This window comes from Amia ocellicauda, chromosome 20, assembly GCF_036373705.1.
Source record: "Amia ocellicauda isolate fAmiCal2 chromosome 20, fAmiCal2.hap1, whole genome shotgun sequence".
Taxonomy (NCBI): Eukaryota; Metazoa; Chordata; class Actinopteri; order Amiiformes; family Amiidae; genus Amia; species Amia ocellicauda.
This window is the reverse complement of record NC_089869.1, coordinates 3,323,974-3,351,392: the sequence shown is the minus strand read 5'-3', so window position 1 is coordinate 3,351,392 and position 27,419 is coordinate 3,323,974. Positions and strand designations below refer to the sequence as shown.

Sequence of the window (27,419 nt, the reverse complement as noted above, 5' to 3'; positions counted from 1 at the left end):
ACCAGATGCTAGGTTTCTTCCCTGGTGTTGCTCTGCCAGGCCTGTACTGCAGCTGTCTTTAGTTCATGCTTGTTCTTGGGGCGTTTTGACTTCTTGATAATTTCAAATCCATTGTGGTGGCGTACAGAGACAAAATGATGACAATTGTGTCACTGTCTAAATATTTATGGACCTAACTGTATATATTGTATTTAAACAATTACATATTTGTATCCAAAAAATGTATTATATATATATATATATATATATATATATATATATATATATATATAATTGGAAATTAACTATAAAATAATAAACTGTCACATGCAACAGAATGGAGCACTACAGCTTTAATGAAAAAGTATTCCCCAAAATCTCATTTAAAATCATACTGATCTGGAAATGTCAGCTGCTTATGGATTTGTAACAGCATATAATAATCAAAAACTGTTTTTCTGGGCTAATCTGTTGAAAAAATGAATGCTGTAATTACAGATTACTGTCAAACTTTGTCATTTGCTGCCAAACAAACCCCCCCCCCCAAAAAAAAAAAGGTGGGAGAGGTAAACATTGAACTACCCTGGAGAGAACATGGAGGAGACATTTCATGTGGATGAAGCTTATTTCATACAGTTTAAACTTTCTATGAATAAAATAAAGACCTAGCTGCTTTCTTCATGAATAAACTAAATAAGACATCGGTTACGTTTAATCATATAAACTGATGAAACTGTTGATACTTCTTAAAAATCTAAGATGATTTTGTGTGTGTGTATATATATATATATATATATATATATATATATATATATATATATATAGTAACACAGTGCTGGTGGTGTTGTGCTTTGTTTTTAGGGAAGGGGAATGTAATAGGTGAGAAGTGGTATACCTATGCATGCAAATAAATAATAAAAGGCATACAATACAACTCCTAGCACTTGGGTGGAGTGCTAGCTAAACTGAGAGCTTCCCCTAAATTATGAAGGTGGGACAACTGATTATCAACGTCAACAGTTGTAATGGCACAAAAGGGAAAGGCAATATTGTAGTCAATAGTCAGGAGATTGTCATTCTCCAAGAGCAAGGGTATTTGTTGATCTCTTTAAAATCTATTCAAGTGAGTTTCTTTGGGGGGGGGGGGGCGTTAATTAAAACTCATGCATACTTTTGTATTAATTGGAATTTGATAATTGGCACAAATTGAATCCAGGAAGACAAAAATAATTGACCCCCACCCGGTAAATAGACTATGTGGGAAATAGTATGCACACACACAATTTCTCCTTAATTTATTTTAAATTTCACAATTATATACCTTGTTTAATTTTTTTTGCAGAGTTATGTGTATTTATTTTTGTTTATCTGCTATATTGTTTATCATGAATCCTTTTAATACAGTAAATATTTCTGAATTATTACAAGTTACATTTTACCTCCAGATGATGTACATAAGCATATTGCATATTGTTGCCTTATATATATATATATGAAAATAAAATCCATAAAATAAGACAATGAGAAATATAATAGACCCAGGTGCTAGCACAAATATGAATAACTCCAAAAAATCTAAGAAACAATAATAAATAACAAATTAATATAAAATTGTATTTGTATTTTATTAAGGACTTTTGCATTGTCTCTCTAACTTATCTTAATTCTACATGTGTTTTATACTGAATGTACTTTTCTGCTTTGCTTTAACTTTAAAACCATGTCCTGTCTGTAGTGTTCTGTACAAAACCTGTTGGGAACCTTAACCTTTGTTGTATTGGCTACTTCAAATGAACCATTTACAAATGTGCCTGCACAATATACATTATAAAGCAAACAAAATAAAAAAATAAAGTTGTAAGAAAAGTATATTTTTTTATTATTATTATTATTATTATTATTATTATTATTATTATTATTATTATTATTATTATTATTAATGAGTGTTATTCTATCTTTTTCAATTGCTCTCAAATTAGCCTGCCCCACTTATGTGTGACCAGACATTGTAATTTACATTGGATCATGACTACTTTATTTTTTAAATGTAAAATCTTTCAAATATAGTTAACAGAAAATAAAGCTTCTACAGTAAATGAATAACTGTACCAGAAAAAACACCAACCGAGTACATACTACACTGTAAAAATTGAAGGTTCTTCAGCGGTTCAATTTAGAACATACATTTAAGGTTCTTTAAGGATCCTTGTTTGCAAGGAACATTGGTAAAAAGTTCTAATAAGAACCTTAAGGGTTCATCCACAATATCAACCCTGGGAATCCAAACAGTTTCTTATTAGAACCTTCACTTCATAGAGTTTACATATAGATACTGTAGTTGTATAAGAAAATATACATGTTTAGGTAAGTTAGTATTATCATAAGCTTTAATTCATTTCTGATACATTTTAGGACAGCCCAATAACTCTATTAATATGTCACCACAAAGTGGATAGAGAGGAGAAGATCACAAAAATATTAATATGAATACTTCGTGTATTGCGCAGTTGGCGCCCCTTTCTCAAATTCTGTTTAGTCTTCCGGAGAAGCATGCTTGGCCGACATGACTTGCTTGCTGTCCAATGGCATAAGTCAAATATATTTTACAATGTACCCTCCCTTTCCATAATTGCCGCTGCTTTATTTTATCAGCACTTGCAAATCTCACAGCCGCTGCTTTTTTTTTTCAGCAGTTGCACTTCAGGGCCACCGTAAATAACAGAGTCAACTGCTTTCAATCATTAACAATGAATTTGCTGTAGGTGAGTATTTTATTATACATCGATCAGCCATAACATTATGACCACCTGCCTAATATTGTGTAGGTCCCCCTTTTGCCGCCAAAACAGCCCTGATCCATCGAGGCATGGACTCCACTAGACCTCTGAAGGTGTGCTGTGGTATCTGGCACCAAGAGCAGCAGATCCTTTAAGTCCTGTAAGTTGCAAGGTGGGGCCTCCATGGATCGGACTTGTTTGGCTAGCACATCCCACAGATGGTCGATTGGATTGAGACCTTTGGAATTTGAAGGTCAAGTCAACACCTTGAACTCGCGATTCATCAGACCAGGCCACCTTCTTCCATTGCTCCGTGGTCCAGTTCTGATGCTCACGTGCCCATTGTAGGCGCTTTCGGCAGTGGACAGGGGTCAGCATGGGCACCCTGACTGGTCTGTGGCTACGCAGCCCCATACGCAACAAACTGCGATGCACTGTGTGTTCTGACACCTTTCTATCAGTACCAACATTAACTTTTTCAGCAATTTGAGCTACAGTAGCTCATCTGTTGGTTCAGACCACACGGGCCAGCTCCCCACGTGCATCAATGAGCCTTGGCCGCCCATGACCCTGTCGCCGGTTCACCACTTTTCCTTCCATGGACCACTTTTGATAGGTACTGACCACTGCGGACCGGGAACACCCCACAAGAGCTGAAGTTTTGGAGATGCACTGAACCAGTCGTCTAGCCATCACAATTTGGCCCTTGTCAAAGTCGCTCAGATCCTCACGCTTGCCCATTTTTCCTGCTTCTAACATATCAACTTTGAGGACAAAATGTTCATTTGCTGCCTAATATATCCCACCCACTGACAGGTGCCATGATAACGAGATTATCAGTGTTATTCACTTCACTTGTCAGTGGTCATAATGTTATGGCTGATCAGTGTATAATGTAGCTATGTCCTTCTAAAACAAAGGTAGAAACAGAGCAAGCCTAAATATAAGATTGATTTTAATGAAAATCTCTAAGAAAATCTGAAAGAAAAGGATAAAAAAAACTTCCCACTGAAAGCTACATAATTTGCATTCTCTGCTAAAGTCCTGCCTCATGGTAATTGTATGCCACCACAGAATTAAGAATTACTGCTGGGGAGAATCCTGTATCTTAACTGACTTTGGGCAGGATTAAATAAAAAATGTTCGCAATGCGAGTTGCTCGCAGAAGCATTAGCGCATGTCTGTGAATGGAAATCGTGCTGCTAAACTATCGTGGTATTAAATCTAACCCGATTTGCACCACAAAACGACCTTCTCGCAGCTCCTTTCTTGCACAACGCGAGAGAATAAAACACAGCTTTCACACAGCCGCCACTAGAAAACTACATAACTGTACGCTTTCATGTTTAGTTTAGTTAGATGCTACTCTCTTCTAAGTAAATCCCATGATGTACAGTTGTGTAGTTTGCTTTTAGCGGCTGGTTAAAGTTGTAGTTAATCCCACCCAACAATACAGTGGGAGTGGTTACATTTTCACTGTATTAAATCAAGAAAATATCTGCCAGAAAACACCTGAAAATGCTCTTGCAGCTCCTCTAGTTTTAGACTACTTCGGAGTTGTCTAAAGCCTCTCGCGGTTAAGGTAAAGTGGAAAGAAACCCCGTCCGGCACAGATTTGCACAGGCGCAGCTCCGGGTTTATTCACAGCCTTTGCGGCTCTGTGTGTTCAGTGGAAATAACTGATTATTGCTATAGTAACTACAATAAAGGTGCACAGTGCAGGTAACAAACTACATGTTGCGCCCAAAGTCCACAAAAAAGAAATGTTGCCTATTGTCCGAGCACAGAGAGAAAATATGCTGTTATTGAATGTCATTTTATATTATAGTTTGTTCAGCAATGTGTTAGAGTTTCGATATTCACTCGTTTGTTTATTCTGCTGTTGTTTTGTTTGTTGTTCTGAAAACTATTTGATGTCTTAAAAATGGTTTCCTTCTTACATCTTTCATGGGAGTAGTGCCTACTATCGAGTAAACATTAAACCGCACTTGTACTCACTACAACGTTATGTATATTCAGCCTAGTATCCCTAGTAAGGGAATACAAGTAGCGGTGTTACATAATCAGATTACAGAATTTTGATAGTTGTATTCCGGTTACAGTTCCTCCTGTCAGACAAGTATTCTGATTACCGTAACTTTTTAAAAAGAGTAAGAGATTACTGATTGCTTCTAGATCCAGCAACACCAGCATAGTATAAACCAAAAGCATTATCAATAGTTTGCATTTGCAGTAATACCTTATCCAAATTTAAGATAAATCCACGTAAATTACAAATAGTTCCTGTGTATCCTAGCTGGTTCTGTGATCTTAAAATAAAATACTTAGTATAATACCAAAATAACAACATACAACAATAGTCTAAAACAAAATAAATCACATAAACTGAATAAACTCATCCTAACCAATGCCGTGCTGTGCCGTGCTCTTTAACAGAGAGTGTGCGTTCAGGGGATCCTAACATATCAAACCTTTAAACATTTACAAACCGATAGATATCACTTAAAAGAAGGTAAGACATAAATAATGTGTTAATTGCAGAAACAAGATGCAAGATTCATTGTTACTTAAAAAATACCGCCTTAATTGCATTGATTTCAATGTGTGTTTTCGGTGCAGGGTGATTTGAAACTTGTGACTGCATTTCTCATGGATAGAAAAATGCAATGCATTTAAATCCCCTTTGTTGTAGCAAGTTGCTTGATCCGTGTATCTTCATGGATAGAGCAAAATAAACTGTAGACTCTGTAAGCATTTAACGTAGTTAAAATTTAGAGATGTAATGGAGGTTGATGAAATAGCTGATCGTTAAAAGGTGTGATCGCTGTGGGGCATCTGTAAGAATGCACAATTCTCATTAATTCCAAACATTGTCCCTGTATTATGTCACTAGCACTGTATCCAGAACGGTGTCTTCAGTAATTGAAATATTAAGTTTGATGTATATGTATGTGTGGTTACAGTTGACAGTTGACCGGGGCAGCTCTAGTAGGGCAGAAATTTTACAAACTGACTTGTTGGAAAGGTGGCATCCTATGACGATGCCACGTTGAAAGTCACTGAGCCCTTCAGTATGGCTCATTCTACTGCCAGTGCTTGTCTATGGAGATTGCATGGCTGTGTGCTTGTTTGTATACACCTGTCAGCAATGGGTGTGGCTGAAATAGACAAAACCGCTAATTTCAAGGGGTGTCCACTTACTTTTGGGCATGTAGTGTAGTTGTTAGTGCACTGTATTTGAATTGTGTCCACAATCAGGACAGAGTTTTGTTAGCAGAAATAAAAATTATATTCTGGATAGAAATAATGTGTTTGGCCTGTAACTAGCAGTATACGCTGTGAAGCAAAAATACAGTTACTTAACCATGCTCTTTTTTTCTTTATCCACCATCTTTACAGGGTGTTGTGCAATATGAATAGAAACATAATGTAAATAATGTGTGCAAGAGAAACTATAATCGATGAACAATCAATCTCCGAGATAATTTGACCGTGTATGTTTAAATAATTTTGCATTATTTATTAGGCGTATTATTATCATTATTATTAGTAGTAGTTGTAGTGGTATATAGCCTCGGCATGGATATTCTTTATTTAAAGCTATTTGTATTTGTATACTTTCTATACCAAAATTGTATTAATTTATTTAAAAAATAATTTTACAGATCCACCCATTTCAGTTTAAACATGCAGACTCCCTATCAACATTAACCTCAACCTTGACTCCAATCTTGGAAAAAGTAAAACATGATCTTATGTAAAGAAAGACCTTCTGGCACAGGTTTCCATAACCGCTGTTCCATGAGTTTATTCACACGCCTCCGCGGCTCTTTGACAACAGGGGAAATGAATTGCTTATTGCTACAGTAACCGCAATACAGGTGTACAGTGCGTGTAACAAATTAGATGCTGCGCCCAACATCCATACAAATGAACTGTTGCCTGTTGTTTGTGCATAGAGAGAAAATATGTTGATATCGAATGTCATTTTATATTATGTTTTGCAATGTGTCAGTGTTCATTTTGGTTAATTTTTGTACGTATTTGTTCATTACTTGTTTACTTCACTCATTTGTTTATTCTGCTCTTGCTTTTGTCCGTTGTTCTCAAAACTTTTATGTCTTAAAAATGGTTTCCTTCTTAACAGATCTTTCATGGGAGTAGCAACCTACACTATGGAGTAAATATTAAACCTCTCTTGTACTCACTACAATTCGTTCATAAAGTTTTACAAAACAGAAAAGGTGGGCTGTGTTCCTTTCAATTTTAAAAGGAGAAAATGCACTCACCAGTGACCAATCTCAGCTTATAGCTTATTCCAGATGAGTTATATCAAACAGAAGAACAAATGTAATGCCACTCAGTATCTATCTATTAGGTTAGCATAAATATTCTTGTTAAAATATATCCACATGACAGCAGTTCTCAAGTTAAGCATGCACTATTGTCACTCACATCCAGATACCACCACCCGATCCTCAAGATTCTACATGCATCGAAGCGCCTAGTAGAAGAAAATTGTATGCAGTCGAGGCGAGTGGGGGCCACCCCTGTAGCTCCTGGAGACAAAGGCATATGCATTGAGCCTTCATGATATAGCCCCCCATTGTAGTCTATGGAACAACTACCGCAGGTCCCCGCTAGTCGCATTGAAGCTTTATCCTATGCTTTCCTGGACCCCCAGAAGCTGGCATTCCCTTGCTTCAGCCTTACATCTCGCAGCTTCCAGGTGCTGCACACGGCATGCTTTAGCCCACGGGCTCCACACTTCCAGAAGCAGCTATTCACTTGCTTTAGCCTTATTCTCTCAGTTCTGTATACAGCGCCTTTCATTTGATCCCATGGAGACGCAGATTGATAGGCTACATTTCAAACGTGATGTCTTGAAGGAGCATTTATTTATACACAGATCAGCCATAACATTATGACCACTGACAGGTGAAGTGAATAACACTGATAATCTCGTTATCATGGCACCTGTCAGTGGGTGGGATATATTAGGCAGCAAGTGAACATTTTGTCCTCAAAGTTAATGTGTTAGAAGCAGGAAAATGGGCAAGCGTAAGGATCTGAGTGACTTTGACATGGGCCAAATTGTGATGGCTAGATGACTGGGTAAGAGCTTCTCCAAACCTGCAGCTCTTGTGGGGTGTTCCCGGTCTGCAGTAGTCAGTACCTATCAAAAGTGGTCCATGGAAGGAAAAGCGGTGAACCGGCGACAGGGTCATGGGCGGCCAAGGCTCACTGTAGCACGTGGGGAGCAAAGGTTGGTCTGTGTGGTCCGATCCAACAGACGAGCTAATGTAGCTCAAATTGCTGAAAAAGTTAATGCTGGTTCTAATAGAAAGATGTCAGAACACACAGTGCATTGCAGTTTGTTGCGTATGGGGCTGCGCAGCCAAAGACCACTCAGGGTGCTGACCCCTGTCCACTGCCGAAAGTGTCTATAATGGGCACGTGAGCATCAGAACTGGACCACGGAGCAATGGAAGAAGGTGGCCTGGTCTGATGAATCAAGAGTTCAAGGTGTTGACTTGGCCTCCAAATTCCCCAGATCTTAATCCAATCGAGCATCTGTGGGATGTGCTGGACAAACAAGTCTGTTCCATGGAGGCCCCACCTCACAACTTACAGCACTTAAAGGATCTGCTGCTAACGTCTTGGTGCCAAATACCACAGCACACCTTCAGAGGTCTAGTGGAGTCCATACCTCGACGGGTCAGGGCTGTTTTGGCGGCAAAAAGGGGACCTACACAATATTAGGCAGGTGGTCATAATGTTATGGCTGATCGGTGTACATTTGTGTATTTATTTATGTATGTATATGTAGTGTATTTAAGACAACGTAATAGAAGGAGGTCAGGTTCATGCGCTCTGTATAGAAGCTAGGTGCCGCCTCCAGAAGTCGCAATTCAACTGCTTTATTTATAGCCTTATTTCTCTCAGCTCCCATGGGTCGCACACTGCATGTTTTAACTTCTCCAGAAACCCATATTGCTTTTGCCTTACTGGTCTCAGTTTCATCTCTTACAGACTCCATTTCTTGCATTTTATGTGATCCCTTAGAGGGGAAAACTTGATTGTCTTCATTTTAAACATGTTGTGTTTTGAAGGTGCCTTTATGTAGCCTATATGTGTATATATTTATTTGAATAACCAAGACCAAGACCATGCAATAACAGGGCCGTGCAGAGACTCAAACGAGGGTGGGGTTAGACTATAGTGCGGGGCTGTGGATGAATTGTCGGGCCGAATCAGCAGTGGCTAGTAATTGCCCCTGCCCTCCCCCCCTGCCATCTGCATGTCCCTGTTTTCCATCCAAATTCTACAATCGATGCCCTATTGTGTCTTTCAAGAGTATATCAATAATACTATAATTATGCAAGTCAAATATTCTGCACTGATTGAAGCATCAGGCATTGTTTCCTTGACAACAAGTTGCGTCATCCATGTGCACGATGACAGTTGCCTGGTTTTTGGGTCGGAACCGCAGAACCGCCTTGCATTTTGATTGGGCCGTATCTGTCAGAGATATATGACGACACACCGTGTTTATAGTCAGAGAGCGAGAGATGCAGACACATGCAGCTATTCCTATATTGCTAGCCTATATCAATAACATTAAATTAATACATACATAATATAATTTGTTGAGGTGAAATAGATTCATACATGGTCATATAAATATATAGACATTTTACATCGAGACACTGAGAGAGAGAACCTCTACTACAGTGTAAAGGGTTAAACAGTGGGGGAGCACTACTTAGTTATTCACGAATGTAATTATTGGCAGATTTTAATGTTTTAATTATGCATTAATGTAATTATTGGTATTTCAAAAATAACTTTCTGAGGTGTTCTATCTTTGTGAAATGGTCCGAAATATGGGATACCATTAAAATTACTATATAGCCTATATATGTATATATATATATGCCCTCGTTGTGATTGTGCCCCTTCCAGAGTCTGTTGTAAAGCATCATGCCACCCTCATGGAGTCTGTTTCTGACAGTTTGGTCAGAAAAATGCACACCAGTAGCCAGCTGGAGGTCATTTTGTAGGGCTCTGGCAGTGCTCCTCCTATTCCTCCTCACACAAAGGAGCAGACACCGGTCCTGCAGCTGGGTTGATGCCCTTCTACGGCCCTGTCCAGCTCTCCTCGTGTAACGGCCCATCTCTTGGTATCTCCTCCATGCTCTTGAGACTGTACTGGGAGACACAGCAAACCTTCTTGCGACGGCACGTATGGATGTGCCATCCTGGAGGAGCTGGACTACCTGTGCAACCTGAATGGAATGCAGGTACCGCCTCATGCTATCAGTAGTGACAAGGACACTAATAAAACACAAAACTAGAGAAGAATCAGTTAGGAAGGATAAGGAGAGAGCAATTGTCTGTGGCCACCACCTGCAAAACTATTCCCTTTTTAGGGGTTGTCTTGCTGTTGCCTCTCCAGTGCACCTGTTGTCACTTTCATTTGCACCAAAACAGGTGACATTGATTCACAATCACTTAGGCTTCCTAACTGGACAGATTGATATCCCTGAAGTTTAATTGACTTGGTGTTATACTGTGATGATTACGTGTTCCCTTGGTTTTTTTTAGCAGTGTATATATGACAGCAATGTGCCATCTGATCACAGATGAGAATTACATGCTTGAAACAAAGGAGTTAGCTGAAAGACACACTACAGCTAATATTAGTGAGAGGTTAAGCCAAGTGGTCAATGCCTATGAGATCCCTTCAAAAAAACATCAAGCAGTGGTTCATGACAATGCAGCTAACATGGTGTTATGCATTGAACTACTACGGATTGAGGAGCCCTGGGAAAAGATTTATGGCATCAGGTGTGCAGGACATACAGTGCAGCTTTGTGTCATTTTGGCATTACAGATAGGCATTACAGGCATTATGGCAACTGTCAAAAAGCCTGTTCTAGGAACTAATGTTTGGTTATCGTTCCCTGCAAGTTCCATTATTAGCGACGCACACCGGTAGAAGATTACTGTCAATTCTTGTTTATGCTGCTGGTTATGTTCTGTGTAAATGCGTTCATGCAATACATGTAAGTGCATATATACGTTTATATCTTAGTAGTATGTGTTGTACATGTGATTGGTAATTTCCGATGTTGATATTGTGCGGGTTTTACTGTTTATTTCGGACGTAATTTGCCAAACTAATTTGCCGAGTCATCACCAGTCATGCTAGTGTTTGTTCCGATACAGCGCAAGTGTTTATTTATATAATTGCGTACAGCAGTGTATTATTCAGTGTACTACTGTACTTCGTTAACTCTACCGTGATTGTTAATACTAACCGTTATGTCAACAGCCCTTGTATATATTTCTTGTATTATTTACTGATTCTCCGAGGGTAAATAGTGTAATCAAACATACATGTTAGAGGAATATTATTGTACATTATTTCTCTTTATTTCTTTCTGTAGACCCCAGATGTATATTCAAGATTGTGAATAAATGCCTAATCATCAAGAATCTCTTCTCCACTCCGGATTCTCTAATCGGAATCTGATCCATACTTGGCCGCCTCAATCAGCTGAAATCTTGGTTATAGTGGGACTTCACTACAGCAACAGCTGAGGGGTGTACTACGAAGCGAGTTTAACCTACTCAGAGTTAACTTGGGGTTATCAAGGAAAGTCAGGGTTGACAAACTCTGATTGCCTACACTGGTGTTAAACGGTACTACAAAATTGGTTAAGATGTCGGTTAGTTGACTCGGTGTTAACTTAACTGGAGTTAGTGCGCGTTTGCGTGAAGTGAGTGCGCATGCTCAGTATGTGCACATTGTCTGTGTGCCGGACTGTCCCCGCAATAATGCACCTGATAATGTCAGGATATGAGGGTTTAAAGAAAGGTTAGTGGCTAAATGTAACACTGTGGCGGCCAACAAAGCCAGGGAGGCTTGCTGGCAGCGCACTGCCGACAGAGTAAATTCGTAAGAACAGTATTCTTGTCATATGTTCTCTATTTTGTCTTACGGATTCTTCTTTTATTTGTAATATGATTGAGATGAAACGACACGTAATATAGTCTATCTAAATATGTGACAACAATTAGGATAATTCAATTATAGCCTACGCATGGGCTAGATCTCTGAAATTTACCCGTTACACACTGTTAATGAATTAAGATCTACTAAAGCACTAGGCTGTAGGGCTGCCTGTATGAATTGAATGCTATTGCGTTCAGAATAACTTCATTCTAACAATCATTTCAGGTGTAGCCCCAGTGGAAAGCGCACCTGGCAAAAAGTCCGGATGAAATATAAAAATACTCTGTCAAGTGGTGTGTATTAATACTTCTTATCAGTAATACACAGTACAGATGTGCTGTGTAGCTATAGTAGCCTATTCATGTGTTCACAGCAAACAGAAAAAAGGCATTGAGTGAAAACTGGACATGATTCACACATATTTCGGGAATCCACTCTTGGTCATGGCTCACCACCTAATGTGTCTTTAAAAGTTTTAAGGAGAAAATAATGTAGGCTAGCCTACATGTCAGATCAAATATGATATGATCAAATACCTAAACACTGATGCTGTGAAATGACTTTCAATTCACTTAATCCCCCTCATGTTCTCCCAGGGGTGCTCTAATGGGGATGTGCGTGCAGTCAATCACACCAATCACCCTCGGGATTCCTATGGAAAACATGTGTTCTGCATATAGGCCCAGCATATGCATATTAAACATAGACCAAGTATTTTTATATTGTGAATTACTTGCGATCGCATAAAAAGCCTCTTTGATCTTTAGAAGGCTTATATGGCCAGGGAACACAACACAGGCATCCAGCACGGCACACAGTATTCCTGCTCAGAGGTTCAGCATCACCGATGGAATACATGAAGCTGGCAAAATACCGCACAGCAAGGCACACTGTCTGCTCAACAGTGAGGGCATCACTCCGGTGAGTGGCATTGAGACGTCTAGCCCTAGAAGCCAGCAAAGACACTGAATTCCCGCAGATGTGAATCGATATCTTTCATAGAGAGCATCATCAGGGTAAGATAGAGGATTTGCACGGTCTCTAAACACCCTCGCCCTGTGGAGTGAGCCTCTCACAACCCGTGCCCAATGTCGATTGCATCTTCCAAATGTGCCAGCATTTTTCTCGACAAGATTGTGGGCGGAGAGGCATTGCTTATATAGGGTAACACTGAGTTAACCATGAACATAACCTGCTAGGAGCTGTTTAGAGATGGCGCGTATATTGCCATGACAACATACCTCAGGTAAAACGTATCCACCTTCGTAGTACGGGTTAACCGGGAAGTTACTCCCGACCTCGCAAAGTTACCCCTGAATTTACCTGGATAAGCCAGTTACCTCGCTTCATAGAACAGCCCTCTGCTCTTAAAGTGAAACAACAGCAACAACACCAAGTGACTCAAGATGGCCTCCCCAGACCATCACTGACCCACCGCCAAACCGGTCATGCTGGATGATGTTACAGGCAGCATAACATTCACCACGGTCTCCAGACTCTTTCACGTCTGCAAGATGGCACCAACAAGATGGCACTTGACTTTTTTTTTATTCTGGAGCATCTTGTAGAGCAGCAATGGCCGGTGACAGTGGTTTTGTCGGCAAAAAGTTGGATCAGAGAAATCTTGATCTGGTCAGTGAATCGTTGTGGAAGACACAACTAAAATTCTGAAACCACTGGTAATGCTGACTAAACGTCTGTCACAAGAAGAAAATATTTCACTATCAGTGACCCTCCCAATGCTATCAAATATAAAGAATTGTCACCAGGCTCCTCAGGATTAAGATAGCCCTGCTTTGACAGTACTAAAAGGAAAATGTATTGAGCAAGTAGACAACAGATGGCAATTGACATCCTTAACAAGAAACAGCATATATGTGTTGGCATCTGCTCTTGACCCCTCCTTCAAGCACCTCAAATTTATCATAAAAGCAACATGGGAAGCATCATACACAGAATGTGAAAGTCAAGCAGGGCGAACTTGAGGTGTTGAAACAAACCGGGCCAACTACCCAAACTGCACCCATTGCAAGTGTTGAAGGTGAAAGCTTGGATCAGACTCACTGTTCAGATCAGGAACATGTATAAAAAAAAATGAAAAATGGAGCAAAACGAAATTGCAATGCAGCTTCATGATGTGGATTAAGAAGATGCAGAAGATGTGAATGAAAGGCGCAAACTAGAAGAATACCTGAAAGACAAAAAACAAGGTTGGGTTGAAGGTATTGATGTAGTGGGCGAATAATGAAGACCGCTATCCAAAACTGGCCTTGCCAAGCAAATAATGTGTATCCCAGCATGGGTTGAAGAATAAACCAATCAATTGTTTCCTCTTGAAGGCAGAGGTAAAGTTTATGGACTATTTGATCTCTGGAGATGGAATTAGAATCGATGAGAAGATAACCCAAGCTCTAAAATATTTGCCTGTTCCAAAGAATCCCAAAGTTTTCAGTTCTTGGAAATCCCCTACACATGCTTGAGGGACAGCTTTGGAAGCAAAACAAAGGAAGCCAAGCTGTGAAATTTGTCTGGTACAAGGCATGTAAAATGGACTTTGACAAGTTGGGGAAATGCTTGATGTCTCCCCCAATCCTTGCAAATACAGTTTTCAGTCTATAGAGGTCTATGACGGTAAGGATAGAATGATCAGTGCTTTCAAAACTGGAGTTATTGGCCCTTACATGGGCCATAACTGAAAAGTTTAAAGATTATCTTCTGTACTTCAAATTCACCATGTTTACAAATCACAATCTACTGAGGTACCTCGAAACAGCCAACACAGGTGCAGTCGAGCAGTGCTGGGTGGCTCAGCTGGCTGAATTCAACTTCAAAGTATGCTATAAACTGGGGAAGCAGAATACAAATGCAGATTCCATCCAGTGGGGAACCTGAGAAGGAGGCTGTTGAGAAAGCCTGCTTGGTGATTGGAAACAATAAAGTGTGAGCATGTCTGTGGCCACAGAAGCAGATCAAAGAAGTGAGGCTAGAATCAAGACCCACTTTGCAGGCTGCAGTAAGAGAGATCGGTGGATATGGCTGGGATGAAATACAGGAAGTGAAACAATGGAATTTGGAGGTAGAGCCTAGTTTTCCAGGCGTAAGGAAAAGTATGTGGCCTGATCATAAGCTACTGACCGGAAGAAACTGGCTGGTCCATTGGGGAAGCTTATCTATGTCATGGTGTGCTGTATTGCAGTATAAGCGATCCCAGAGATGAAGAAGAAATCTGTCCGCTGGTGGTGCCCAAGCCCTTGCGTTTACAAGTCTTTGAGACCAGACAAGACTATGGGGGACATTTTGAGGAACAAAGCACTCTGAAAATAATGCATCGAGGCTACTATTGGCCAACATTAACTAAAGATGTCCAGGAATGGGTGAGGCACTGGCTAGAGATGTCTTACTTCAAATTAATGCACCAATGACATGCACCAAAATCACAGCAACCCTGGAGGTAGTGACAATGGACTACACACTACGCAGAGAAATACACAGACGGTTATGAAAATGTCCTGGTTTTACCTGACATGTTTACAAGGGGCCAGTTGCACAAAAGGTCTCAAATGCTTTTAAGACCATTTTATAGGTCTTAGACTTAAATTAAAGCAAAAAATAAATATGCCTGTTACACAATATATATACTGTATATATGTATATATCAGTTAGGTCTTAAATTTAAGTAATTTTTTAAGCCTACCCTACACCAGGCTTAAATGGGAAAAAAGTATCTGTTACAATAGAAACTGACATAAAACCAACATGGCAGCACAAAAGATTAACTGGAGCCTGCGACCAACAGAAGCCACAGCATTCCTGCAGTAATTCGGGTGTGTGTGATAATTCGTTTTTATGCCACTGGCAGTTTTTTAAATATAGTGGGAGACTTTGTGAGAATCCACAAGTCAGCAGCCAGCAGGATTGTCCACCAAGTCTCACTTGCACTGAAAAGAAAGATCACGCAGTTTGTTGCATTTCCAACTGATCCAAGCAAAATTAGAAAACTTAAAGGAAACTGGATTTCCCAACATTGTCAGTGCAGTCAATAGGACACATATTAGAATCCAGGCTCCAAATTATAATGAAAATGTGTATGTCAACAGAAAAGGATACCACTCAATTAACGTGCAACTAATTTCAGAGGGTAACCTGCTCATAAACAACATCTCAGCTCGGTGGCCAGGCAGTACACACGACTGAAGAATTTTGCTGAACAGTTCCATCCAGTCAGCTTTTGAAACTAGTGCTGTGAAGGGATTTCTTCTAGGAGACAGTGGTTATCCCCTAAAACCATGGCTGATGACACCATACCTGAACCCGCGAAGTCCTGCACAGGTTAACAACAACACTGTGAAGAGATGCATCTGGAAGAGGTGTTTTCACATCTTGCATGGAAAAATCAGAATGGCTCCAGATAGGGTGTGTGCAATTATTTGTGCAACTGCAGCACTACAAAAAATACATACCTTGCAAAATTGTGTTCAGATTTTTGAATAATCAGTTGTGTGTGTGTGTGTGTATATATATATATATATATATATATATATATATATATATATATATATAGTGTAACGTTTTCTTTTAGGATATTATTAAACTGTTACAACTGTATAAAATGTATGTATTTTACTTCATCACAGACTATGAAATCTTGGAGACCCTGCGGATACCCCTCTTCCCGACTACTCTGTACCAAAAGATGTAGCATGTAATGAAGAAATGGAGAGTGCAGGGAGTTCAACAAGGATACCTATTTCTCAGACCATGTGAGCAAAGTGATGTTTGTCGCGCTGGGTAGGTTTGCAGAAACTGTCACAGTAACTAGAGGGTTAAGAAATGTAATGAGCAAAAGCAGGAAGTGTTCACCCACCATCAATGTCCTTCATTAAATGTAGATGTCAGCGAGTAGTATGTATACCTGTGTTTCACTTTAAAGTGCTTTTATACTGCGGTAAAAACAACTCACTGAGCACACTGTTACTCTCAAAGAAACCCTGCTGCAGCTCCTCGGAATCATCAGGATGCCATGGCGTGGTTTCCCTGCTCGTTTCTATAGAACGAAATATACACTTTCTATTATTGATTGTACTGTATTTAAACCTCATGTAAATGGCACAAATACTTTTAAAAACAAATGATTACCAAATATATATATATTTTTTGTATTACTAGGATAGTGTTTTCTCTTTATATACAGATAGCTGCATATGTGTACACATGTAATACCCTACATTTTAAAGTAAATGGTATTTGAAAATACAGTTGCTACAGTTTAAATACTGGTATTTGTAAAAATAGGTTTACCTGCAGTGCCGGCCCGTGGCATAGGTGGAATAGGCAAATGCTAGGGGTGCTGTCCATCCATAGGGGCACCCACAGGGTGAAACACCATCCATAGATATCGATAATTAGTGATGTTAATGGTGTAAGAGTTTGAAAAGGCCCACCTCTGGTTTTTGGTTTATTTTTGGAAAACACTTTTTTCCCTCAGAAGACAGATTTTTCTTTTTTTTTTCAAATTTGACTTACAGTGCAAATAACAGCAGGGTTGATGGCACTGACATTTTGCGTTATTTCGTCCCAGGCTTTATTTTTTCATAATTTTTTAGGGAACCCCCTAACCTCCCCAAAATTACATGCTTTCTCATGATTAGTTGCTCAACTATGATAAGTTTTTCGTCTTCGGTAAAATTGATCTTTTTTACTTTACAAGCAGCCATTTTTTTTTGTTTGTTCTTCACAAACATAATGAGATCAGACTTTGTTGCTTAGCAACAACAGGTAAGCCAGGGCTAATGTAGGACCTGCAAGGTTTTGTTTTGTGCAACGGTCTTATTGTGAGGTCTTACATAAGTCTAATTTCACAGGACTAAGACTAAGGCTAAGACTTAAAGTAAAACCTTTTTAGTGCAACTTTAATGCAGTGCCTACAAAGAACCAAACAGCCAATGAAGTTGCCCTTGCAACCACACAAGATGTGTCTCACAGACTCAGAGGAATCTATGACTGCAAGTCATGTGGGGCTCTCATCAGACCTGGTGACTGTGTACTGCAAAATTCAGATTTGCCAGTATTTACTGTTTGTCCCAAGAAAGGGGGTCGTACCAAAGTAGTGAACAGTTAAAGCATTGCACCTTTAGCATACCCAAAAACAAACCTTTATGAAGTAGAGGTCAGTACAAGGAACACACAGAAAATAATGACACAGAAGGATGACACAATCTGGATTCCACAGCCCATCTAGTCTTTCATATTTTCCCCTTCTTTCATTCATAAATAATAATACCCCTGAATATTGTCCACATTTTGACATGAAGCAAGGCACATCTGTAAAGTACATATTGAATTTACATTCCTGCTTTATAATAATAATAATAATAATAATAATAATAATAATAATAATAATAATAATAATAATAATAAAGTGTTGATTGTAACATGTCTGATTCTCTTCATTTAAAAATAACAAATCTGTAGCTCTATGTGATGAATGTGGAATTTGTGGCAGCATCCATTTATGCCTACTTACATAACGTTGATGAATCATGTGCTCTTGAGCCAGGCTTAATATCAATAAAACAATGTTGCAAAATACTATAAGTGGACCACTACTTATTCTTACAATTTCCTTACTCAAGACTTGTACCTTTTCCTGTAAATTAAAGTAATCCTTAAAGCAATCACTTTTTGTTTTTTGAAGTATCAGTATTTAGAATATCTGTCTGACCCGAGAAACTATAATGGAATACAGTTATTTAAATGTTGTAATCTGAATACCTAATGGGAATACTTTTATTATTACTGTCAAAACGTTTGCTACATTTAATCAAAACAACTGAAACCAGGAACAAGGGAACAAGATCATCCATAATACCTGATAAATTCATTTTTGTGGCAAATGAATTGTAAATCCCCAGTACTGAGATAATAACCTTGCTTTTCTGATTCACTCACGGATTAGATTTTGCAACAGTTATTATTTTCTTTGGCAAATATGATGACATACACATTGGAAACAACAAAGTTTGATTGTTTCAGTGAAAACCTCCTTGACCTTGTATTTAATACAGTGCTGATTAGAACACCGGTAACTGGCAGGACAGTTAGATGACAGTATGTTCATCATGATTCTGATGCTTCAGATGCCATGGACTAAAACATAACAATCATCTATATATAGTTAATATATGGTGTAAATGTCTAATTATTCTAAATATAATGTTTAAAAAAGAACAAAAAGACAAATATTCTCATGTTACATTACAGATAACATTTTTTTGTTTGATTGTTCAATATTGTTATGTGATCTTTTTTTTCTACATACATAAACAGTTATGTACCATATGTCATAGTAAGTATTACTTTATGGGCATGAAATGTAATTACTTGAGAATATATGTTGTAAACTTAAATAAACAGAGGTGTTTTGCGCATGAGCGAAGTTAAGGTTTTCCCTGAAAGTGTCCAAGACAATTGTTCTTGATTTAAAAAATATCCAAAGACAAAATGGATATAGAAGGGGGGAAAAATATATATCAGCAGCAGATTTTGGCTGTTACTGAGAAGCAGTTAACTTAGTGTATCATTAAAGCTGCACGAGTTGACAGTTGATTTGCTGTTAAATAGGGAAGCTGTGTTGAACAATTTCAGAGATCAGTATCAGTTTTCTGCAGTACACTCCCCGTTACAGAAAGAAGTCTCACTTGTCTATATATCTTCTCACTAGAATTTCCTATTTCAGAACTCATACCACTCACAGGCTTACTCTCAGTAACTGAATATGGCAAATCTTCAAAAATAATCCATAAAAATCCATAGCCTTATAATTAAAACATGTTTGAGAATAATCTTTACCGCTATTAACTATCCCAAGCAATAATTTAGAAGTAACTACCAAATTGTCAAATTTTAGAGGAGCTACCAGGATTATGAAGGCAACAGGACGAGTATGATAAGACATACAAGTTTTTTTTTGTTTTTTTTTAATTAAATATTTTTACATAGATGCTTCAGGCTCAATATGGGTTAAAGTAAAACAAACATGAAATAAGCAGCGTAAAGTAAGAGGAACTCTTATTCACAAAATAAATATACAAATGAAAACTGTCTCATATCTCAAAATGAAAATATGAATTAAGTGGTCCGTCCAGAAATCCATGATTCCATGATCGTGGAATTTGCCACAAAATTTGCCTGTATTAAAAAAAAAAAAATGTATAAAAGGTGGTACCATATATAACCACTAGTTATAAAGTAAGTAGCGCCTATTTTGCATTTCATTCACTTGTAAGCACGTTTTGTCAATTATCTCCATTGAGTATTTTTGTATAATTTGATCTGCTATTACCGACATAGGAGGGATAAAACTAAATAGCTTAACTTTATCAACATGATCAGTTACCCATAGAGGCAGGTTTAAAATTGAGAGATTTTTTTTGACCAAATAGTGTTAGATGATCATCTCAAATCAATTCAGCACATGAAGCGAAAGTCCTTTAGCGCTGGTTCCTCCCTGCCTGAACTTAAAACGCCAGAGGACCTTTATAACCATACATAAAATGGTGGCTTCTGAAGAGAGAGAAAAGGTAGATAGGTATGTGTGCACACACAGCTACCTAACGTTAACATGTTAATACATGCAAACTGATTTTTTTGTAGCCTAATTTAGCTAAATCATTATCAGTCTGTTACACGTTACAGTTGATGCTAAGTATTTCGGATTCCAAGTATCGCTATGTAGACATGTAAAGCCTTGCATCTAATGAAAATTATATTAAAGTTATGCCGGCATTTACAAACATAATGTTCACAATACATGGATTAGAGAAACATTAAAACTGTACAATAGTCTATTTTATTTGATTAAAAAAAATATTTTTTTTTAATAGACAATTATATTTCAAGTTTTTCATTTAATGCCATCTAAAAGTTCATGTAATTGTATGCATTTTAAAATCAGATTATGTTATTCTATTTGATCTTCATATTGATTTGTCATGACAAATATCTTAGCATTGTAATTCCTATTGTCAATCATAGTGTTGCATTTTCTTTTTAAGACAGAGACATTGTATTCCAGTTTAAGCAGCCATCATGGTCTCAGTTCATGCCTTTTAATTTAATTGCCTGAAACACACGTTTTTTTCTAATCTCAATCAGTGCCGCAGAAAACACCCTTTTAAATCACAGAATTTAAGAATAATTTCCTCAGATTTCTGGGGGGGGACTAATTAAGTATAAATATTGGCTGTAGCAATAGTAAACTTTTCTGCTAGCTCAGGTATTACTGCTACTTTTATCAACTGCTGTCTTTGCAGTTCCTAATTTCCTTCATACAATGCAGTTCCCTGGCCATCAACTCCATTTCCTTCAACAGCTCTCTACACAGGGCTTGGATCTCTACTCATATGTTGTTGGTTTTTTTTTTTACCTAGATTGACAAAACCCACCCATATTTCCATATGAACATAAGTCTAGACTTTTCTATATACAAGTCAATGGAGCTAAAGACAAACCCAATTTCTGAATATTTATGAGCTCCAGATGATTTTTTAAACAAATAGAATGCAATGACAACCCATAGAAGAACATCCAGGCCAATGTAGCCCAATTTATTTAAAAGAGAATACGAATGTAGAATATCCAGAACTTACTAAACTCAAAAACTACCAAATACACCACATATTCTCAAAACATCCTTTGTTTTCCCCTTGAGCTCAAATAATATGATTAGATATACCAAAAAATGGTTGATCTTGATTTTCATTAAAGACCCATCATGGACACTATGAGGTATCACCCCATTTTTCACCCCTTTTCTTCATATCATACTGCAGTCAGCCCTACCAATGTGACATGTCTTGTACCCATCTGCATTGAATAGATGCACTTGAACTTATTCAGAGCATTCGTAAGCTTTCAACCTTCTTTGCCTTAAGCTAGGCTACTGCTTAAATGTTTTTTGAAAGAAAAACAGTTATATATATATATATATATATATATATATATATATATATATATATATATATATTCAAAGTGGAAGAAAAAAAGATGCCTTTAAAGAGCAATGTGACCTTGTTGATGGAAAATGTCCTTGTCCAGACAACCAAGGCTTTAGTGTTGTTTCTCTGGCTTGTTTGAATGAATAAATTAAAAACATTCTAACGGGTGTCCCAGCAGGTCGTTTTGACACCTTTCCTGTGTCAGGTAACAGACACATGAGCCCCTAGGCCACTATTTTGCCAATATGAAGGAAAACGTGACCATTTCATTGCGAGATCATCCTTTCACTGTGCATTTTAGATATGGCTTACATTTGCTGTCAAAAATAATTGGGGCCTCTAGGAATTAAGAACAAGAAATGCCTTTAAAATGACATTGGTCATCCTTTGTTTTAGGTAACATGAAAGCACATTTCAAACAGAAGAAACCTGCAAAATCTTGTCTTTATTATACATCACTGCCTACTCAAAAACAAACTATATATTCCTGTAAAATCAAAACAGTAAAATAATGGTACTGTTTTTTAATTATATACTTCAACATATTGCAACATAAACATGTACATTTTATTATTATTATTATTATTATTATTATTATTATTATTATTATTATTATTATTATTATTATTATTATTATAACACTATACCATTCTGGTACAAAACACCCAAGGGTGCACAGACTGTGTCCACCCCAAGCATACCAGTCATAAATGTACAGCATAAGAAAATATATTTTTGCTTCAATAGGTGTATAGAGAGGCAAGTTATATATATACAAAAATATGGCATTTACATTTACAGCCATGTTTAACAGAGGTTCATGTAACCCGCATATAAGGTCAAAGCAGACTGCAATCATTCAGCTGCTGAAGTGCTGCAATGTTATGTAAAACACAGTACGCCTTTGTTGCTAAGCCTCAGAACAGTGCAACACCAAAGCAATCCACATATTTAATTTATTATTATTATTATTATTTTTTAATATATCAAATGTGTGCTCAATCATATTACATGAAACAATTATGCCATGATTGCACCATTGCTTGGCAGGGCTATCAGGATTAAGGAAAGCTGTAAACAGTCAATGCTTCATCTCACTCTAACACATCTGTCATCTGTGAATTAACTAATCCTGGGTCAGGATAGTTTTCATTCCCCCTTTGAAGTTCATGCACCAGTTCACACATGTCTGCAATTATACATAAATTAAATTGCAGCAGGGTAAAAGATGTATAGTACCTTAAGGAAAGTGACCTGAAGAAGAAGACGACCCCATTTTGTAGATGTTATAGAAGTGCGGTAGCACATTTAAAGTCAGTAAACACTGCAAAAATATATGAAGACAAGTTTAGTTATTTAGTTCAAACACATACAAACTGGGAGCAAACCAGCCATGACCTTTTTTTAGCCTCTTCAGTTTTAACTCTTAAGCGGAAGAACGCTTTTAACAGCTCAGCAATTAAGATCCCAATTTTATATTTCCAGATTTCAATATATAGAGGACACATAATGATAAAGCCTCTTGATCTGGCAATGTATGCTCTTTGGTTTAATTATGATCTTTTCTAGGCTGCAGACGCAGGAATTAGGCAAAACTACAGCTGTGCACAGGGATTTAAGCCGATTTAAGATCAATTATAGAAAGAGCTATCTACGGACCCAGACACATTCATAGAATGATGATACACAGAATTTCAAAGTAAAAATGCATTGATGGCAAGATGATGATAATAAATGAATTATTATTGTTATTACTATTATTATGATTATGATGATGATTATTATTATCATCATCATCACACCATTAATGAATGCAGCTGAAACACAGAATGAAGGAAAATGCATTTTTCATAGATGAGAAATGATCAGTTGATGCCTTGAACACTTTTTCCCCTATGTTTTCCTATTAATAATAAGACGGTACACCACAGTGTAAGTGAGTTTATCCATAAAAGATTACACCACCGACTCATATCCACAAGTGGCCCATCAAATTAAAGATTACAGTGTAGCATGAATCCTAAAACTTGGACACAGATGACACAAGTCCATGCAGGGCACCTTGACTCACACGTTGTGGTTGAAATTTCCCAGTAAAGGTGCAAAGCTAGTAAACTGCTGCCAAGATTGGGTAGGTTATAATCATCTGGGGGATCATCAGTTTGACAACCAATAGCCACCCCTTGTAATGAACTCTCTAACAATTGATATATATTATACTATGTGGAAGTCCAAGTTAATTCACACTCAATGCCTTTTTATTACAAAGTAAAGGGTATTGAGTTATGTTATGTTATGAGTTAGCTCATTACAATGTCTCTTGTCAAGTGCCTTTGAGACTGGGGGTTATTAGAAATTCTGCAGTTTGCATTCCAGATTCAGTGTGTTGTGTGCCTATGTATTTTATCTATTGGCAGCATGCAAGATTTTTTTTTGTACTCCTGGTAAGCACAGCAGTGCAAATTGAAGTCAGGTTGAAATAAGTTGTGGATTATGGATGACTGAGTGTGATACTGCTAAGCACAGGTACATTTAGAAGACTGATACCCAAACCCTTCATTCTGTTAAAGTAAGTGAAGGCATAGATATCAAAGTGGTAAAAAGTTAATGAGCTATATAGAGTCGCTTACTTCAGAGGTCTTTAACTTCTCACAATATGTAGTAAAAATATGTACATTTCTGTCCAAAGAAATAATGTGTTTTCATCAAAACTAAAAACTAAAATGCATTATGGTTTGAGTTACGGTTGCAAAGTAGTTTCTAATACTTAATTTCTTACACTTTGTAAACTCAAATATAGTATATATACAACAGGTGCCATCAAACAGTTTTCAGCATCTAAAATACAAATGCAGTGAATCCCAAATTATGCTTTAAAATCACTTTGCAACCAACTTTTGTTGCCTTTATTAAAAATAATTATGCTTATGTCAGCTGCTTTTGCAGTATTCATTTATGCTTCGCTCACATCTCATAATATAAAAAAATAGTTATTTTTTCATTATTATTACTATTAGTAGTAGTAGGAGTGTTTCCAAAAAGGAAAGATCTTTATCTAATATAATACAGTAAATATCTGAAACAAAGAGGCAAAATGTTTAAACAATTGCAATTTAAAAATGTTTTGACCTCAAGGCAAATGTCTGCTTGGCTTATGCATTCATGTCTTGGGTTTCATATTGTGTGGGCACAGCACATCACTGAGCACTCTTGTTCCTGTAAATACCTGCTTTTTCCAAATTGGCAGACAGACAGAACAGCAAGCTCAATTCTGTCACTGCATTTCTGTAAACAGCACAAGTAGTATTATGCAACTTGGGATTTCCTGGGACTAAATATAACACTGAGCTTTTTCTCATCCTACATTTAACAGATGGAGGGATGGGAGAATGTATCTGTGTGTGTCCTGGTTTGTCACCTGGTTTGTCAGACAACAATGGGACATTAACCCACTCTTTTGAATGACAGAAAGATAAAGACCGGCCCAGACATTCCAGCAGAAAGATGTAGGCTAAAGGCCTGTCATAGATTTAGCTGTGCAAAATAAATGTATTTCTCTACATTTTAAATTATATTGTATAATGATTAGTGAAGGCATGTTAAATGTCTACATGCTTATCTTTTTGCATAGACAAGTTCAGCACCTTTGATTTATAATTATAATAATAATTATAATTAATATACATTATTTTGTAATAATATTTTGTCTTTATAGTATATTCATTCTCAGTTACTAATATAATTAACATATTATAATATGACTGAAACATATAATGAATGTAAATTAATAACTTTAAATTAATAACAATTTAAAGTAAAAAAAAAAAATCATACGGATGTGAGTCTTCACATGAATTTATCACCAGATCTAACAGAAAATGGTAGGATATCAAGTTGAAAGTATAAATAAAACTTGAGAGTGGACTGCCATGGGATGAGGCATAAAATGAATGCTCATGATAACTAAAAAATACTGACACATACACAGTAAATCTGAAGATGGATTAGAACTATGACAACTTACTTGCATATGCTTGATGGCTGAGCATGTACTAGTTTAGACAGCATGAATAGAAGTGACTCAGTAGATTAGTAGTGTCAGCTATGTAGAGAGAGAAATATACCTAAATACACACTAGGCTCAGGATATGTGTGGAATTGCCAAAAATAAAGCCATGTATTCATTATATATTAGTCTGCTAAGAAATTAAATAATAATAATATTGGCTATAGTGAATTCCCACATTCCAAATTGAAACATAAAACTGGATTTCCTGTTTAGTTTTATGTCTATATCAATTAATAATTAGCATGTATTTTTATTTATATTAGTATTATTAAAACTTTTGTTACAAAAGAAAGACCTTTCTAATTAAATATAGTCTAATTCGTCCTCCCTCTATCATACCTTTTTAAAGGAAACTTTCTTTGTTTTGAATAAAATACAAGTCCTGGCTCATTCCATACAATTAATAATAATAATAATAATAATAATAATAATAATAATAATAATAATATGTTTGTCCCATTTCATAAGTAATACATTTTTATTTGACAAATCTTATCATAATGATGTTGCTCTTTAACAATTTAATTAATTTTCTTTTTAACACTAAAAATCCTTTTAACCAGATACAGACTAGATGTATTACAGATACAATGTAATCACAGTACTATATCAGCAGTATGAAGATAATGGGTTAAATACCTAAATAAATACAAGCTCACAGAAAAAAAGAAAACATGTATTCAAGAATAAAATTGACTTTTCCAAAGATTACATGGTGGAGTAAGGTTTATGCGTTGTAGCTACTGTGCACTTACATTTGCTGCTGTGTGTATGTGTAGCTATATTTAGAGAATACATTGTTTATTCAATTAAAATATCCAATACCCTGTTACGGTTAGAACAAACGTCAACAATCTCTAACAAAATAATCCACTGTATAATGATCTGAAGGCAGTTTCCCTTATTTCCTTGATTGCCTCATCTCTTTAAAAATATTAAAAAATAGTATAATTAATTTCTGTGGCTGTCATTGCACTTACCTCCACCAGCTTGTTGGCATGTTCTCTAAATATAGCTGCATATTCTTTGATTTCCTTTTCTTTTCCCTTTTTAGCTGCTTCAATGAGGACCAGAAGTGGGACAGTGGTGTCCAGGAAGGAGTCCGAGATGTGATCTATGATCGCCTTTCTGAGCTGCAAAATGTAATATTATTTTACATGATGTGTTCCAGCTCTATCACCTTTTACACTTTTGCTACAATAGTCAAAATCCATAAATATAAGTGTTACAGACAGATACTGTGTTTTCTTTAATAAGGAACAGAAATAATCAGACCTTGCAACCTTCAAACATCTAAATATGGAGTGCTGGCCTTTAAGATGTGGGAAATATGACCAAACTGAAGGACACACCATAAATCACAAGCAATGAAACCGGAGCTGGCGGAGAAACAATAACTTACTAAATAAATCAAGCAACTTGCATGAACCACTATATCCTGGTCACTTCCGTGCTAAGAAATGACTACAAACAAATTGGCAGGGATGCTTTATAAAAGCCTGTCTTCAATTTGCTGCATCGAAGCTGACTTATGTGTGTAACCCAGTTAATCTCCTTTCAAGTTATACTATTTCTTC

At 37.1% G+C, this 27,419-nt stretch overlaps 1 protein-coding gene across 1 annotated transcript in view; it reads right to left on the bottom strand.

Annotated features, from left to right (window-relative positions):
* Window positions 1–27,419, bottom strand: part of LOC136715967 (catenin alpha-3) — a 592,813-nt gene that overhangs the window by 208,769 nt on the left and 356,625 nt on the right. Inside the window, exon 9 of the mRNA XM_066693394.1 lies at window positions 26,823–26,975. Coding sequence (XP_066549491.1) covers window positions 26,823–26,975 — 153 coding nt within the window. The remainder of the gene's footprint in view (window positions 1–26,822; window positions 26,976–27,419) is intronic.